The following is a 16,026-nucleotide window of genomic DNA, read 5'->3' as shown; positions in this document are numbered from 1 at the left end:
GTCAGCCCTATTCCTGCCCTTGCTATAAGAAGGAAGTTTCTCAGCTACTTGGGAGGTTGAGGCAGGAGAATCGCTTGAACCTGGGAGGTGGAGGTTGTGGTGAGCCAAGATTGCGCCATTGCACTCCAGCCTCGGCAACAAGAACTAAACTCCAACTCAAAAAAAAAAAAAAAAGACGTAAGTTTCAAGTGCTTTGAACTCCTTAGGGAAAAGCTTTAGAACAATAAATGTGGGGCGTAGGGGGAGGAGGGCTGTTAATTTTAGCCTGGGGTTCTCCAGCTGGCATACTGTTTCCATCTTGAATCACTTCCACACCCTGAGCTGTGCCTGGGAGATCCCTCCCTCCTCCTGGGGGCTTCCCCATTCCCTGGTTTGGTCTGAGCCACAGTGGCAAGCATTCCAGAAAAATGCTAAGAGAAGCTTGGCTGAGTCATTTGATGCACAGCTCAGGAGGCAAAGAAAGGATGGTGATGAGACACTGGTTCCAGTGGTGCCTGTGATGTGTGACCTTGAAGAACCTTCCAGTTCCCAAAAGAGCAGCATGGCCATTGTTTTGTTCTTGGTTAGTGACTCTGCTGCAGCTTTCTGAGGACCTCTCAAAGCCCCACAGTCTCTGTTTCAACTAGCAGGAGAGAAAAGTTAGGGTTTGCTCCCCAGGGCCTCATGACTCTTCATGGCTAACATGACAGTGCAGTATCATTTGGGAGAATTTTTTTAGTACAGTTCAGAGTCTGGAACAGCCTCCTTCCTCCTCTGTCTTTCCTGCCATCTGACTTTCCATGGGGAAAGGAGGACATTTAGGGAGAGGGAACAGGTGAGGATTTCCAGTATCTTGCTGGTGTATTTTAATTTATTTAAATTTAGAGAAACAGCGGCCTAATCAGGCAGTAATTAATTCCCTCTTCATTAGGGGCCTTCATGTGTGCCTTTTGCATATGGATGAGCCACGGGTCACACTGTCCCTTTGAAGAGATCCTTGCTGAAGGTGAGAGCCCTGTGTGCTCTCTGGCACTTGAGCTCCTTCCCCTTCTGTGCCAATGCTTCTCTTTTCTCCCCACCCTCACCTGACAAGGACTAGATTCCTGTGGGGAAAGAAGGAAAGGTTAATGAAGCTTCCTATCCCACCCTCCTTGGATCTGGATCCCTCCCTCATGGCCCACAGTGTATACCATCCATGCCTCATCCTGTACCCTCAGGTTTTATCCAGCCCACTTCCTCCCATCAGCCACCTGCTGGGATATCTTCATGCCCCTAGTGAGTTGACGCCTCAGCAGCTTGTTTGCCTGGCACCTCTGCTTTGAGTTGGTTCATCAATCCTTGGCCCCACTCTGCTTCTTTCGTCTGTAGCAGTCCTTTTCTTAGGGAGTGTGACGCCCTGAATGCACACACTGCTCTAGTCCTGAGAAATACGCTGCCTCCTCCTGGCACTCACCATTATGTGCTGCACAGGCTCAGCCACACTTCCCTCAGCTCACAGTAAAGCTCCCAACACCTAAAGCACACATCTACCAACACACAGACATTCCTATCCTAGCTTGAAAGATAAATGCATGGGGGCATATCCAGTCCAGGGCAGCCCAGGCCACCCTTTTGTACACTACATCATCCCTATCCTCCCTAGGGCCACTGCATTTCCAGGGAGCAAGTGGGGCACAGATTGGGGGAGGGGGGATAGATGGGACCTGGGTGGTTACCATAGCAATAGAGCCTAGCAACAGCTGAGAGGCTGATGTGTGGGTTTTCACAGGGCTGTTACAAGAACCAAACCTAGAATTGGGGACTCAGAGGTGACTGATCCCAGCTGGGCAGCCTGCATTCCCTCCCCAAACACACCCCTTGATCCCACCCCCACACCCCTGCAGTGCCTCTCTCCGAGAGGGCAGAGTAGGGAAAGCTAATGAGTTAACCACAGGGCTTCTGATTCTGCACAGCTTTTAGGGGGCAGCTGTGGGTGGGGGCAGGTTAGGGAGCAAAGCTGAAAATAAACCAAGCAGTGCAGCTTCTTTCGGATGGCTCCCTCTCATCTTCTCCATTGCTCCATTTTTCTCTTCTTCCTTCTCCCTCCGTCTGTCTTATCAGCACTCTCTTCCGCCTTGATCCACCTCCTATCCTTCCATGTAACTTTCCTTTTCTTCTGTCTCCTTCTTTTGGTCTCTCTTAACCCTCCCTGGCAAGGAATAAGTGAGCCACGATTTCTATTCCAGTTTCTCTCTTGTACCACTGCTTCTCATCAGGATGGCTCCCTTCCATTTTGTCCCAAGTTGAAGCCCCAGTTGGCCCCCAGCTCCAGGTCAGAGGAGGGCAGGTGACTTAGGTCTAGAGGGGGTCCCCACCTCATCCTGTACCTCCTCCTAGCTGCCCACCCCCTCTCCTCCTCTCTACGGGGGTCAGAAGGCAGAACCAGGGGACTTGAGTATCTTGCAAAGGCTTTATTTGAAAATTTTGAAACTTACATCCCACAGTAATTCAAGATGATCACCACAAGAAGAAGAAAGAGATAATACAAAAATATATATCACAGCATAGGAGCCAGGGAAGAAGGGAAGGAGGAAGGTGGAAAAACCAGTGTGAAGGAGGGAAGGACCTGAGGAGGGGAAAGGGCAGGGAAGCAAAAGGAAGGAGGGAGGAAAGGAGGGGACAGGAGGGAGTCTGGGAAGGGAAGGGTAGATTGGGAAGCAGAGCTCCTGATGGCCTTGAACCAGCTGACTCTGGTCCCTGGCAGCCTAGGTGGAGTTAGGGAGGCTGGGAAGGGAGGACTGGCTCAGGGCGCTCTGAAGTCCAGAGAATGGCACACACACAGACAGCCAGGACAGACGAGACAAAAGGGACTAGGAGAAAGGGAAGGGCAAATGGGAGTCCCTTTCTCATGTAGTGCAGCAGGCGACCCCCCAAAACCCATCTGTCAGAAAACAGATTTTAGCAGTGGGCTGGGGGTGAAGTCTGGGGCCTCACTACCCCCATTCCCAAGGGGGAGCCCTCAGGGTGATGCCGGCACCCTTGGAGTGGGATGGGGAGACAGAGAAACAAATGGTGTGGAATGGGACGAGACCATGACAGATGAGGGCACAAGGAGCCCCCAGCTCACCTCCCACCCACCTCTGGAGCAGCATGCAGGGGCTGCAGAAACGAGGCGAGTGGGTGTTCATGAGGGAGAGAGTGAGCACGCCGCACGACACCACAACATCAGGCCGGGAAACGCACGTGAGAGGTAAAGTGTGCAGCAAACACTGACCACTGAGTGAGCTGAGCACGGAATGTGGGAAGGCGAGAGAGTGCAAATGTGAGACGAGAGAGAACATGAGTCAGCTGAGCGGAGCGGTGTGGACGGGGAGAGGGTGCAGGAGTGTGTGCAAATGGCCTGTGAAGGTGGAGGTGAGTGTGCAAGGCTTTCATGTGAGTGCACAAGGGTGGGGACAGGGACCCGAAGTCACAGATATGTGAGGCCCCCACCTGCAGGAGGGTGAGCAGATAGGATTGCCCGTGGGGCTGGGGAGTGTTCCGGGGTGGTGTGCAAGGGCAGGAGCCAGGAGCCCCTGTGGCCCCAGCTCCCCACAGCTGCCCCATCCTCAGTGGGATGGGGGCTGTGCCGGCCCCTTGGCCTCCTGCTTGGCTGCACCCCAACATTGGGGGGCATCACAGATTCACCAGGGGAATCCTGAGAGGAAGAGGGAAAGGGCACAGTCAGGAACCAAGGGGTAGGCCAGAATAGAAGGGGAAGTTCAAGACAAAGAGGGGGAATCCAGGTTAAGAGGGCAGAGTTGTCTTAGACAAGGTGGCACGAGAAAAAACCAAAGAGGGCAGAGTTGGAGTTATGGGCAGCAGAGAATAGGACACAGATCCTGAGAGACTGGGAGAAGGAAGGGTGCCTCTCGGAGAGGAGCTGGTCCAGTCCCCTTGGGAGGGCCAGGGGCTGTGGGAGGCCACGCCTGCCTCCTCACCACCCACCCAGAGGGCACCCCCACCCCAGCTCTGAAGACGTAAGTTGCCTTCCCTCTTTGCCCTCCCATCCCATTGCCCCTGCCCTCACCGGTTCAACTGGAAGGCTGGAGCCCCCTTGGGGTGGGGCATCCCAGGCCGGGGTCCCCCTCGGGGCTCCTCATGGTCAGGGGTGGGGGTAGGTGAGTCCCCGAAGGCCCCCAGCACAGTGACTCCGGCTGGGGACAGGTCTGTTAGTGGCTGCTGGCTCTCCTCCTGCCTCAGGGCACCTTGCTGCCCTGAGGGTCTGCGCCGCTTCTGGCTGCGGTCCCAGCTGGGATACCAGAGGGAAAGAGGTTCTCTTGCACACTCAAGTAGGCCCCATCCTGGGCCTGCACCAGTGGTCACCCCCAGCCTTGCCCAGTCACTCCCAACATCTTACAGCGGAGAAACTGGCCTTAAACAGTTCCCTCTACTAAATCCCCTGGGACTCTGTGCCCATAAAACCACTTCCCCTGCCCTCTAGGGGCGCTTGGGAACCTAAACCTCCTTCCTGTCCAAACCTGATCCAGATCCACAGAATTAATATCCCCTCCCCACCAACCACAGTGTCCTCTCCCCTGCACGCCCAGAAGAGTCATTTCTGTCTTTGGCAGACAACTGGCAGGTTTAGCTCTAGTTCAAAGCAAGCTGATGACTTGGACACCTGACTCTAATGATTCTCTCAGTAAAGTGTGAAGGACTGAGTGATCCATTATTAAATGTGTGCAAAGAAAGCTCTGGATTTTCTTGCTCCCCCCAGGCAACTCTAAGAAGGGCTCTGCAAACTGGGTCAGCTTTCTCTGTTTTGGAGGAAGTAGGGGCAAGGGAGGCCCACGAAAGCCCCAAATGCACAGGAATAATTCCCCTGCCCTCCCTTATCCTTGTATTTCCCTGGGAGACAGAATGTGCCCTGATTTCTCACTGTCTTCCCCCAGCCAAATCCTTAATTATCTTTTCCCAAGGTCTTGCCTTCATCCAGCATTTCCCACCCACCCCCCAGCAAAATTGCTGCCACTGCCCCTCGTGGCTAGAGCCTCGACTGCCAAACATTCCTTCCCCATCCACCAGCACCCTCCTCCTCCCAGCTTACCAGAACTTGAAGATGATGCCAGTGGCCACGAGAACAATGATGATGGAGATGGTAATTGTGACATAGAGCTGGGGGTCCACACCTGATTGGGGTGGGAAGAAAGTTTTAGGGAGCCCCGAGGTGGTAGGAGCCAAGAGGGGCTGGGGGCTCGGCTGTGGGCTCTGTCGGCTGGAGTGGCATTGCTGTGTGGATCCACACTGCCGACTCTGTCTGCCCCTCTGGAGCCTCACTCTTTATTGTTATCACCAGCATTCCCCTGAGTTTTCAGCTCTTTTCCTCCACTTTCCCAAATGTATTTCACCAAATCTTATGTGTATATGTGATGAGGATGAGGCCCCATGATCAGAGAGAACCTATCACTGTGCCTAGAAACGAAGGGGTGGAGATGTCCTAGTCTCTGCCGTGGCCCAACTCCCAAACCACAGGCCCTGTTCCTCCATCAGCACTGCCTGAGCCAAGACGTCTCCCGGGTAGTGCCCTTCATCCACGGCATTCTCTGCCCGGAATACTCCCACTCTCTTTTCAAGGGCCAGCTCAAATGTCAGTTCTCTGACGGTGTCCTGACCCCCAAGCAGGAGGAGACTCTCACTTCTCTTTTTTCGTAAATCACGCTGCACATGCCTCTATTAAAGCATTTATTACGATGACTCCTCTCCAAGTCCTTTCATATCTGTCTGCTCCAGTGGACCTGAACTCCGAGAGGGTGTCTTTATCTCTGCATCCTGTTCCAGTATAGTGCCTGACACATTTGTTGAAGGAGCTAACAGACAGGGCCTCTATTTCTGCCCCTTGTGTCTTCACCCAGCCTCCCCATCCGTCATATCCCTCCCAGCCTTTCCCACTCACCTTCCCCACGGCCCCCGAACAGGAATGGCCGCAGGGTGGCAGGTGCCTCTCCGAGGATAAGCCCATCTCCATCACCTCGCATGGAGTCTGAGTTGGGGTGTGGGGTTGCGAGCCCATGAGGGGCTGCAAAACCATAGTCCAGAAATCCAGGATTGGCAGAGTTGGGGTCCCCTCCATCCTCTCGAGACACGGTGGGACCCCACACAATAGCCCAGGGGTACTGGGATGAGGGTGGCCCCTCCTCAAAGCCTGATGGGGTGGCTGGGGGTGCAGTGCCAGGCAGGACTTGCCGACGTGATCTTGGGACCCGAGGAGATCGGCTTGGTGGAGGTGCTCGCTCCCACACGCACACATGACGTGGGGCCGAGGGGCCTCCCCGGGCACACGGGGGGCGGGCTGGGGCTGGTGGGGTTCGAGGGGAGGATGAAGAGCCCTGAGCAGGCGGTGGGAGGGGCAGCAACAGCAGTGGCCAGAGAGGGAGGAGGTGGGACAGCAGCAGCGCAGGCCTGCAAGAAGGGAGAGAGCATGGCTGAGGGAAGGACAGGTTCACACCAGAAACCTCCAGGTTTCCCTGTGAAAGCAGGTGGGCCTTGGGAAGACTCGCCTCATTTCCCATCTTCCAAGGGAGGATGGCCCTCAGGAGGGAAGGCCCTGGACGGGTCTAGGAAGGAAGGAGTCATGACCCCAGGGAATGTGGTCTCCAAGCTCCCTCTGCTGGGCCAAACTTACCACATCCTGGACTCCATGTCTGAGGTCTTCCTCAGCTGTGACCCAGATTTTCAGCCTTTACTGGGAGAAAAAGGGGGCCGTCACACCCCAGCCCTGCCCTGTGTACTTCCCCAGCTAATTCATCCACCAGTTCTATCCGCATCTGCCCTCCCAGGACGCGCAGCTGCCAGCTATGCTGCTGCACCCAGGATCCACTGCTTCTTAGCATCCTTTTGGGGGAAAAACTCCAGCGTGGTTGCCTGACCAGACCCCAGCCCCATCTACAACTTCTCAGGTCCCTGTTACCTCTCCACCCCAGGGTCTACTCTGGCTTCTCTGGTTTCCTTTCTTTTCACTTCCTCTGCCCACAGCTCCAGGCTTTTCTTGGATCTTAATTTAGAGCCAAGAACCTTGTGATTCCTTGAGCACCTACCGCTAGGGAGGGAGTCTGAGGGTAGGGGGAGGGATGGGGAAGTCAATCTGAGCAAGCCAGTGACTGTGCGTGCGTGCAGGGGGGCCCTTCCAGCCCTCTCACCCCTCTGGCAGTGCCAGGCATTTGTCTTATGATTAGCCCCAGGAGTCTGCATCTTCAGGAGAAAGGAATGAAGAGCTGGAGGGATGGAAGGAAGGAGACAGAAAGAGAGGTGAGTGGGAGAAAAACTACAGAATATAATTTTTGCTCTTAATGTTTAATCATCCAAGTGCATAGGTGCCCTCTGAAGGGAGGTGGAGTCAGGAAGAAGCCACCCCCTCGAATGTGGCTCTCCTGGGTAAAGAATCCTGGGAAAATCGGGATGGTTGGTTTTGAAAGAGAAAGGGTATGTTCTCAGAGCTGAAGGTGGTGGATCCAGGAGCGGCAGGCTCCCCAGAGGGAGTGAAGATAGGACACCCGGTGTCCTGTGGATTCTGGGTCTAAATCTGCCCAATGGGCCAGACGCAGTGGCTCACGCCTGTAATCCTAGCACTTTGGGAAGCCAAGGTGGGTGGATCACCTGAGATCAGGAGTTCGAGACCAGCCTGGCAAACATAGTGAAACCCCGTGTCTACTAAAAATACAAAAATTAGCTGGGGGTGGTGGTGGGCGCCTGCAATCCCAGCTATTCAGAGGGCTGAGGCAGGAGAATCCCTTGAACCTGGGAGGCGGAGGTTGCAGTGAGCTGAGATCACACCATTGCACTCCAGTCTGGGCAACAAGAGCGAGACTCCAACTCAAAAAATAAAATAAATCTGCCCATTGGATCTTCCCAGAGAACAACAGGGGAACAAGATGGGAAAGTCATGGGAAGGGAGTGGGGAAGTAGGCAGTAGGAGAGATGGGAAAGGGGTGAAGGGCTGGGAGATGGAAGGCTGGTTAAGAGTGAGAGAGGAGAAATGTGAAGAGGAAGCTGGCCTGGAGTGCAGGGTGAGAGACAGCGGGCAGTCCTGAAAAAGAGAGAACTGGGAAGAGAGGAGGAGAGTGGGTACAGAAGACCTGAACTGTGGAGGATGCCGAAGGGAGGAAAGGATGAGAGAAAAGGTCAGGGAGGGGAAACGGAGAGGATGAAGGGATCACAGGGGCAGGAGGAGAAGGAGAGGGTGGTCCAGGCAGGACAGCCAGAGGAATGGAGAGTAAGGGGATGGGAGAAAAGGGGGAAGAGCCCAGGATAGGGAGAAAGGAAGTGGGAAAGGAGAGAACATAAATGCTTAAGGAAAAATGACACGAGGAAGGGGCTGGGAAGCAGAAGCGGGAGCAGCAAAGATGGAGGAGTTGGGAATTGCTCCCCCAAATGTAAAGGGATGTGTAGATACCGAAAGACATAGGGATGGGGCCATGGTGGGAAGAAGGGAGAGAGAGGGGAAAGGAAGAAAGCTAGAGGGAGGGAGCGAGGCGTGTAGAGCGAACCAGTGAAGCGGAGAAGGGCTCCCAGGCGCATCTGTGGCCAGCTGACTCTAGGACTATCGCCCCTCCGCCTGTGCATCCGCTCCCCAGCCAGCGCCATCCCAGCCCCTGGGCCCCACACAGCTTCAGCCGCCCCCTCCAGGAAGCCCGCAGTCCCCGGGCTGACGCGCCACCCCCACCCCTCTCCCAGCTCCTCACCGACCTGTTGTGCGCAGGAGACGAGCTGGGGGTGGGGCAGGAGCCTTGGGGTGAGGGAGCCGGGCCCCAGCCCCAGCGTGGCCCCCATCCCACCCATCCCGCAGGCCCGCACTCCCCGCACAGGGCTGGAGAGCGGCGAGAGTGGGGGGAGACGAGGAAAAGGAGGTCGGCGAAGGGACTCCGAGGCAGGGAGCGCCGAGAGCGGACGGGGACCCGAGGCAGGAGACTGCGCGGAGCCGCCCGCCGAGCCGAGGCGGGATGGAGGCAGCCGTGGGGACGGCGACGGCTGCGCCAGGGAGGGCGGGAGCGAGCCAGGACCGCGGAGGGATGGAGAGCCCTTCGGGGAAGGGGCGCTGGGAGGCTGGAGGCCTTGTCCCGGGCGAGGGACCGCGTCGGGAGGGGCAGGAGGCGAAGGGCGCGGAGCCGGGAAGGGCAGGGCCGGGCTCCCCGTGGGTGGGGGCGTGGGGGTCCCTCTCACTCACCTGCATGCTTGGCGCGGCGGCGCGACGACTGCGGGCGCTCGGGGCTGAGCGGGGCTGGGGGGTCGCAGGAGCGGGAGGGGTGCGGGGCATGGTGGGGAGGTTTGGCCCGCGGCAGGGCTCTGGAGCGGGTGGGGGGCAGGCGCCCGGGGCGCGGGGCGGCGGCGGTGGGAGATGCTCGCCTCGGCTCGGCTCGGCTCGGCTGGGCTCGGCGCGGCGGCTGGGACCGCTCCGTCTCCGCCTCCCCCTCCCGCCGGAGGCCACGCACGGTTTAACCCTCCTGCTGCCGCGCTGCAGGAGTCAAGCCGGGCTATGTCCCAGGTGGAGGGCTGAAGAGGGTGGCGGGGTCCAGCGACCGTCCGGTTCCCTGGGTTATGATGGCAGTCTCCCCACCTCCTTTACCTCAACTCCAGGGACACCCATGGTCGCCTCAGTCAGTTTCTGAGATTCTGAGTCACTCAGTGCTCTGCATTCCCAACTTTGTTCTTTTGTATTGTGTTTTGTAGAGATGGGGTCTCGCTGTGTTGCCCAGCCTGGTCTCCAACGCCTGGGCTCAAGCGATCCTTCCCGCTCAGCTTCCCAGAGTGCGGGGATTACAGGCGTGAGTCACCACTGCCTGTCCCCCAACTTTGTTTTGCCCACTGTGGAAAGTGCCTGAGGTCAAGGCTGGGGGCAAGGGGTGGAGGAAAGGACTGGGGAGGAAGGACCTTGCACCATCTTTGGATTATCCCCACAGCTTGATCCCCTATTTTACTCCGGCCCTGCTACCATGCATTAAGTGGATCACGTCGAAATTCCTGGGCGTTTCTAGCACTGGAATACCGAGACTCGTACTGTGACTTACAAGACCCTATATGACCTGGCTCCTTGGTGGCTCTCTGATTTCCTTTCCTGAAGATTTCTTTGCTTCAGCCACATGGGACCTGGTGGATGTTCCTGGATGGAGACAGGCTTAACCTGCGTCAGGGCCTTTGCATTTGCTGTTCCCTCTGTCTGTAATACTTTTCACAATGGCTTTTCACAATGACTCACTGTTTTCATTCCAGTCTCACTTAGATCCAACGCCTTCTGGGAGGCCTTCCCTAATGTCTCTATCAAAAGTAGCCTCTCCTGCCCCTTCTCCCACCACCTGGACCCCATCCCTCTCTACCACACTACCCTGTTTTTCCTCAGGGCACTTCTAGGACACCACATTCTCTTCATTTCCTTCCAACTTCACTGGCTGTTCTTAGTCTTCCTCGGGTGACCTCTAAATGTTGGAGCCTCCTAGGGCTTAGTCCTTGGCCATTCTCTCTTTCCACATTCTCTGTCCAGTGATCTCATCCGGTCCCAGGGCTTAAATACTATGTAAATGTCAGTGAGTCCTAAATTTATATCCAGAGCGCCAGACTCATTTATCCAACAGCCTACTTGACATCTCCACTTGGACGTCTAATAGCCATGCAAAGCTAACGTGACTAAAATGGATGTCTTGAATTCCCCCACCCCCAATCCATTTTTCTCCCAGTGATCCCCATCCTGGGGCTTGACAACTACTAGTTGTTCAGGCTAAAAATCTAGGAAACATCCCTCCTTTCCCCTTTTTTTCACTGATTCTCTCCCTGTATCCAATTCGCCAACAAGTCCTGTGGGCTCTGCGTCCAAAATATGTCCCGAATTCATCTCCTTCTCTCTATCTTTATTGCTATAGTCTTGGTCTAAGCCATCGTGTCTCATCCAGATTATCATAATAGCTTCCTCACTGGTCCCTGCTTCTGCCCTTGTCTTTACAAACTAGTTTTTGCTATATTGATAATATTTTAAAACTCAAAACCATGTCATGCTCTTCCCTGCTTAAAATATTCGAGTGGTTTTTCATTACACTTGGAATAAATCTGAACTCCTTGTAAGGAGAAGCCCACCAGCCTGTACCCACCTCATACACAGTGCTCCTGCTGGATCAGACTACTTGCTGTTCTGTAACATCAGAAGTCATTCTCTTAGCATCCCTGTACTTTTTTTTTTTGAGACAGTGTGTCTCTCTGTTGCCCAGAGTGCAATGGCACGATCTCAGTTTACTGCAACCTCCACCTCCCAGGCTCAAGCAATTCTCCTGCCTCAGCTTCCCAAGTAGCTCGTGTGTGTGCGTGCAGGGGGGCCCTTCCAGCCCTCCCAGCCCTCCCACCCCTCTGGCAGTGCCCATTACTGCCCTGCTAATTTTTGTATTTTTAGTAGAGACAGGGTTTCACCATGTTGGCCAGGCTGGTCTTGAACTCCTGACCTCAAATGATCCACCAGCCTTGGCCTCCCGAAGTTCTGAGATTACAAGCGTGAGCCACCATGCCTGGCCCCTCCACTTTTGAGTCCCTCTTCTTGGAATGTTTTGCCACCCCTCTCCCCATTTTCACCTGGTTGGCTCCTTCATCCCTGCTCAAAATCTAAAGTGGCCCCCACTCTGTTTCCTCATTATGTTTCATTGTCTTTCCAACTCATCACTTTCTATTTATTTATTTATTTATTTATTTATTTATTTATTTATTGAGATGGAGTTTTGCTCTCGCAGCCCAGGCTGGAGCGCGATGGTGCGATCTCGGCTCACTGCAACCTCTGCCTCCCAGGTTCAAGCCATTCTCCTGCCTCAGCCTCCCAAATAGCTGGGATTACAGACGCACACCACCATGCCTGGCTAATTTTTGTATTTTTAGTGGAGACGGGGTTTCACCATGTTGGCCAGGCTGGTCTCGAACTCCTGACCTCAGGTGATCCTCCCACCTCGGCCTCCCAAAGTGCTGGGATTACAGGCGTGAGCCACCACGCCTGGCCCGACTCATCACTTTCTGAAATGATCTTATATGTGTTCACTGTTTACTGTCTGCTTCCTCCTGCCCCCCTGTAATTAGAGAGCCAGGATCTTATTTGTCTTGTTTACTGTGTATTCCAACTCCTACTGCAGTGCCTTGGCATGTAGTAGATGCTCAACGTGTACCACTTAATGAACTTCTCCTGGGACCCCTGCCCGCTCTGAACTCTCCTCTGCTGTCCTCCTGCCGTTCCTCTCTAGCTGCCTGCCCGCTACTGATCTCTGCCCTATGCCAGATGCTTCAGGTTGAGCCCATGTTCATGTCCACACCCCTTCAGATGCTCCTCCTTCATTTACTGCATTGTGAACCGTCGTCAGCCTGGCGTTCCTGCCTCCTGAAAGGAAGGAAGCCTGCTGTTCTGACCAGCATCTGCAGCAGCTGCCCTCTTGCTTGTCTGTCCCTGACAGCCCTTCATCTGAGGTCAGAACAGCAGTGAGTGAGCCGTCCTCCTAGTGTCTCCCAGTGGTGGGGGAAAGACAAGGCACACTGGATTTGAACCCGGCCAAGGGGCCGTGTGAGTCAGGTGTGCAACTCCTGCCACATCCTGGGCCCCTTAAGCCCCAGAGCATCCTGAAGATATGCTCCAGGTGAACTCATGTCACTGGCATGGACCAAGTTTATCAAGTGAATATTCTTGTTCAGTGTAAGTGCCTTTGACACTGAGGACCTTGGGTCATTAATTATTTCTATTATTCTTGATTCACTCATTCTTTCCACATTTTTTTTTTTTTTTTAAGACAGGGTCTCACTCTGTCGCCCAGGCTGGAGTGTAGGTGGCACAATCATGGCTCACCTCCTGGCTCAAGCAATCCTCCCACCTCAGCCCCCAAGTATCTGGGACTACAGGTGTGTGCCACCATGCCAGGCTAATTTGTGGTGGTTGTTGTTTTTTTGTTTTTTGTTTTTGTTTTTTTTGGCAGAGATGAGATTTTGCCACGTTGTCCAGGCTGGTCATACAAATATGGTCATTTAAATGCTGTGACATGCCAGGTACCATGCCATGGCTGGGGATACAGTGGAGAGCAAGAATGAAGTCATCACTGTCTTGGTGGAGTTTACAGTCTGGTAGGGAGACAGTGCAGTGATAAATGTGACTTCAGATGAATTTCAGGACCTACCCACACTCTACAGTCTCTATACAGTCTCTATACATCCTTGTCCTGTTTCTGGCTCTGCTGGTATCTTCATCACTATCTCTGGGCTCATTTTTAATTTATTTATTTATTTTCAGAGACAGGGTTTCGCCATGTTGGCCAGGCTGGTCTCCAACTCTTGAGCTCAAGCAATCTTCCCACCTTGGCTTCCCAAAGTGCTGGAATTACAGGCGTGAGCCACCGTGACTGGGCTCATTTAGTGTGAATTTCTGTTTTCCGTCCTCAAATATCCAATATTCTCCTTCTGAACTCTTCTCTCTCTCAGCTGATGATCTTGCTTGCTGCTTTTCTGAGAAAATAGAAACAAGCAGGAGAAAACGTCCGTGCTCCCACCAGCACACCCTTAGCCCCACTGCACCTACTGTGGGGAATCTCAAACACTGCCACCCACCCAAAGTCATCACTCCTGCAAATGTCCCTCCCTCTCCTGCAGCATCAGTCTCCTCCTGTCTACTTTTTTGTTGTTGTTGTTGAGACAGAGTCTCACTCTTTTGCCCAGGCTGGAGTGCAGTGGCGCTATCTCGGCTCACTGCAAGCTCCGCCTCCTGGGTTCACACCATTCTCCTGCCTCAGCCTCCTGAGTAGCTGGGACTACAGACACCCGCCACCGTGCCCAGCTAATTTTTTGCGTTTTTAGTAGAGATGGGGTTTCACCACGTTAGCCAGGGTGGTCTCGATCTCCTGACCTCGTGATCCGCCCGCCTCGGCCTCCCAAAGTGCTGGGATTACAGGCATGAGCCACTGCGCCCGGCCCTCCTCCTGTCTACTTGATCATTGCCAGCAGCACACAAACACGCTGTAATTACTCCCAGCTTAAAATATCCTCCTCAACTGGCTGTCCGGACCCAGCCTCTGCCCTTCTCTGCTTCCCTTTACAGGAAAGCTTTCCAAGAAGATGCTCTCTATTCACCATCTCCTCTACTTCTCCAATTCTTTCTCTTTTGTATCAACTTAAATCTAAACTCTTTAACTTTTGTAATTTACTTTTTTTTTCTTTTTGAGACACGGTCTCACTGTGTCGCCCATGCTGGAGTGCAGTAGTGTGATCATAGTTCACTGCTGCTTGGAACTGCTGGGCTCAAGCACATCCTTCTGCCTTAGCCTCCAGAGTAGCTGGGACTACAGGTATGCACCACCAGCCCAGCTAATTTTAAAATTATTATTTTATAGAAGTGGGGGGTCTCACTATGTTGTCTAGGCTGGTCTCCAACTCTTGGCCTCAACTCAACACCGTAGCCTCTCTTTTTTTTTTTTTTTTTGAGACAGTCTCACTCTGCTGCCAGGCTGGAGAGCAGTGGCGCGATCTTGGCTCACTGCAACCTCCGCGTCCCGAGTTCAAGCGATTTTCCTGCCTCAGCCTCCCGAGTAGCTGGGATTACAGGTGCATACCATCACGCCTGGCTAATTTTTGTATTTTTTGTAGAGAAGGTTTCACCATGTTGGCTAGGATGGTCTCAATCTCATGTCCTCATGATCCGCCCGCCTCGGCCTCCCAAAGTTCTGGGATTACAGGCGTGAGCCACCTCACCTGGCCTAACACCTTAGCATCTCAAAGTGCTAGGATTACAGGCATGAGCCACAGCTCCTAGCCCCCGTTTTTATTTTTATTTTATTTTATTTATTTTTTTGAGATAGAGTCTTGCTCTGTTGCCCAGGCTGGAGTGCAGTGGCATGATCTCAGCTCACTGCAACCTCCACCTCCCAGGTTCAAGCAATTATCCTGCCTCAGCCTCCCAAGTAGCTGGGACTACAGGCGCGAGCCACCAGTCTGGCTAATTTTTGTGTTTTTAGTAGAGACGGGGTTTCTCCATGTTGGTCAGGCCGGTCTGAAACTCCTGACTTCAGGCGATCCACCTATCTCGGCCTCCCAAAGTGTTGGGATTACAGGCGTGAGCCACTGCACCTGGCCTATTTTATTTTATTTTGAGACAGAGTTTCACTCGTCGCCCAGACTGAAGTGCAGTGGTGCTATCTCTGCTTACTGCAAACTCTGCCTCCTGGGTTCAAGTGATTCTCCTTCCTCAGCCTCCCAAGTACCTGAGCTACAGGCGTGTGCCACTACACCCAGCTAATTTTTGTATTTTTAGTAGAGACAGGGTTTCACTATGTTGGCCAGGCTGTTCTTCAACTCCTGACCTCAGGTGATCCACCCGCCTCGGCCTCCCAAAGTGCTGGGATTACAGGCATGAGCCACCATGCCTCACCCCCTGTTTTAAAAATATGGTTTTCAGCTGGGCACAGTGGCTCACGCCTGTAATCCCAGCACTTTGGGAGGCCAAGGCGGGCAGATCAGGAGGTCAGGAGTTCGAGACCAGCCTGGCCAGTATGATGAAACCCCGTCTACTAAAAATACAAAAATTAGCTGGGCATAGTGGTGAGTGCTTGTAATCCCAGCTATTTGGGAGGCTGCGGCAGGAGAATCGCTTGAACCGGGAAGCAGAGGTTGCAGTGAGCCAAGATTGTGCCACTGCATTCCAGCCTGGGTGACAGCAAGACTCCATCTAAAAAAAAAAAATTAAAAAAAAATTTGTAAAAATAAAAATAGACCAGGAGCCGTGGCTCACACCTGTAATCCCAGCACTTTGGGAGAGCGAGAAGGGTGGATCACGAGGTCAGGAGATCAAGATCATCCTGGCTAACACGGTGAAACCTCGTATCTACTAAAAATACAAAAAATTAGCCGGGCATGGTGGCAGGCGCCTGTAATCCCAGCTACTTGGAAGGTTGAGGCAGGAGAATTGCTCGAACCCGGGAGGCGGAGGTTGCAGTGACCCGAGATTGCACCACTGCACTCCAGCCTGGGTGACAGAGCAAGACTCCGTTACACACACACACACAAATAAATAAATAAATAAATAAATAAATAAATATAAAA

At 53.7% G+C, this 16,026-nt stretch overlaps 1 protein-coding gene across 5 annotated transcripts; it reads right to left on the bottom strand.

Annotated features, from left to right (window-relative positions):
* Positions 1 to 832: 832 nt before the first annotated feature.
* Positions 833 to 9,420, bottom strand: PIANP (PILR alpha associated neural protein). Of its 5 annotated transcripts, XR_004028343.1 has the most exons (7): positions 9,161 to 9,420; positions 6,623 to 6,682; positions 5,894 to 6,399; positions 5,048 to 5,129; positions 4,028 to 4,249; positions 1,988 to 2,167; positions 833 to 1,082 (listed from the first exon to the last, which is right to left on the bottom strand). XR_004028343.1 is itself a non-coding variant. In XM_030804894.1 (6 exons), exons 2-6 carry the CDS (start codon positions 6,637 to 6,639, stop codon positions 2,158 to 2,160), a joined length of 837 nt encoding a protein of 278 aa, XP_030660754.1. In that variant the 5' UTR covers positions 6,640 to 6,682; positions 9,161 to 9,420; the 3' UTR covers positions 833 to 2,157. The 5 variants fall into 5 exon arrangements, 4 of the variants coding, with proteins under 4 accessions (XP_030660754.1, XP_030660753.1, XP_003273794.1 ...); XM_030804894.1 differs by having other exon boundaries at positions 833 to 2,167; XM_030804893.1 differs by lacking the exons at positions 833 to 1,082; positions 1,988 to 2,167 and adding an exon at positions 2,415 to 3,655 and having other exon boundaries at positions 6,623 to 6,677; positions 9,161 to 9,417.
* Between the last annotated feature and the right edge of the window lie 6,606 nt (positions 9,421 to 16,026).

Source organism: Nomascus leucogenys, chromosome 23 (genome assembly GCF_006542625.1).
Source record: "Nomascus leucogenys isolate Asia chromosome 23, Asia_NLE_v1, whole genome shotgun sequence".
NCBI lineage: Eukaryota > Metazoa > Chordata > Mammalia > Primates > Hylobatidae > Nomascus > Nomascus leucogenys.
This window is presented reverse-complemented; position numbering and strand designations above follow the sequence as displayed.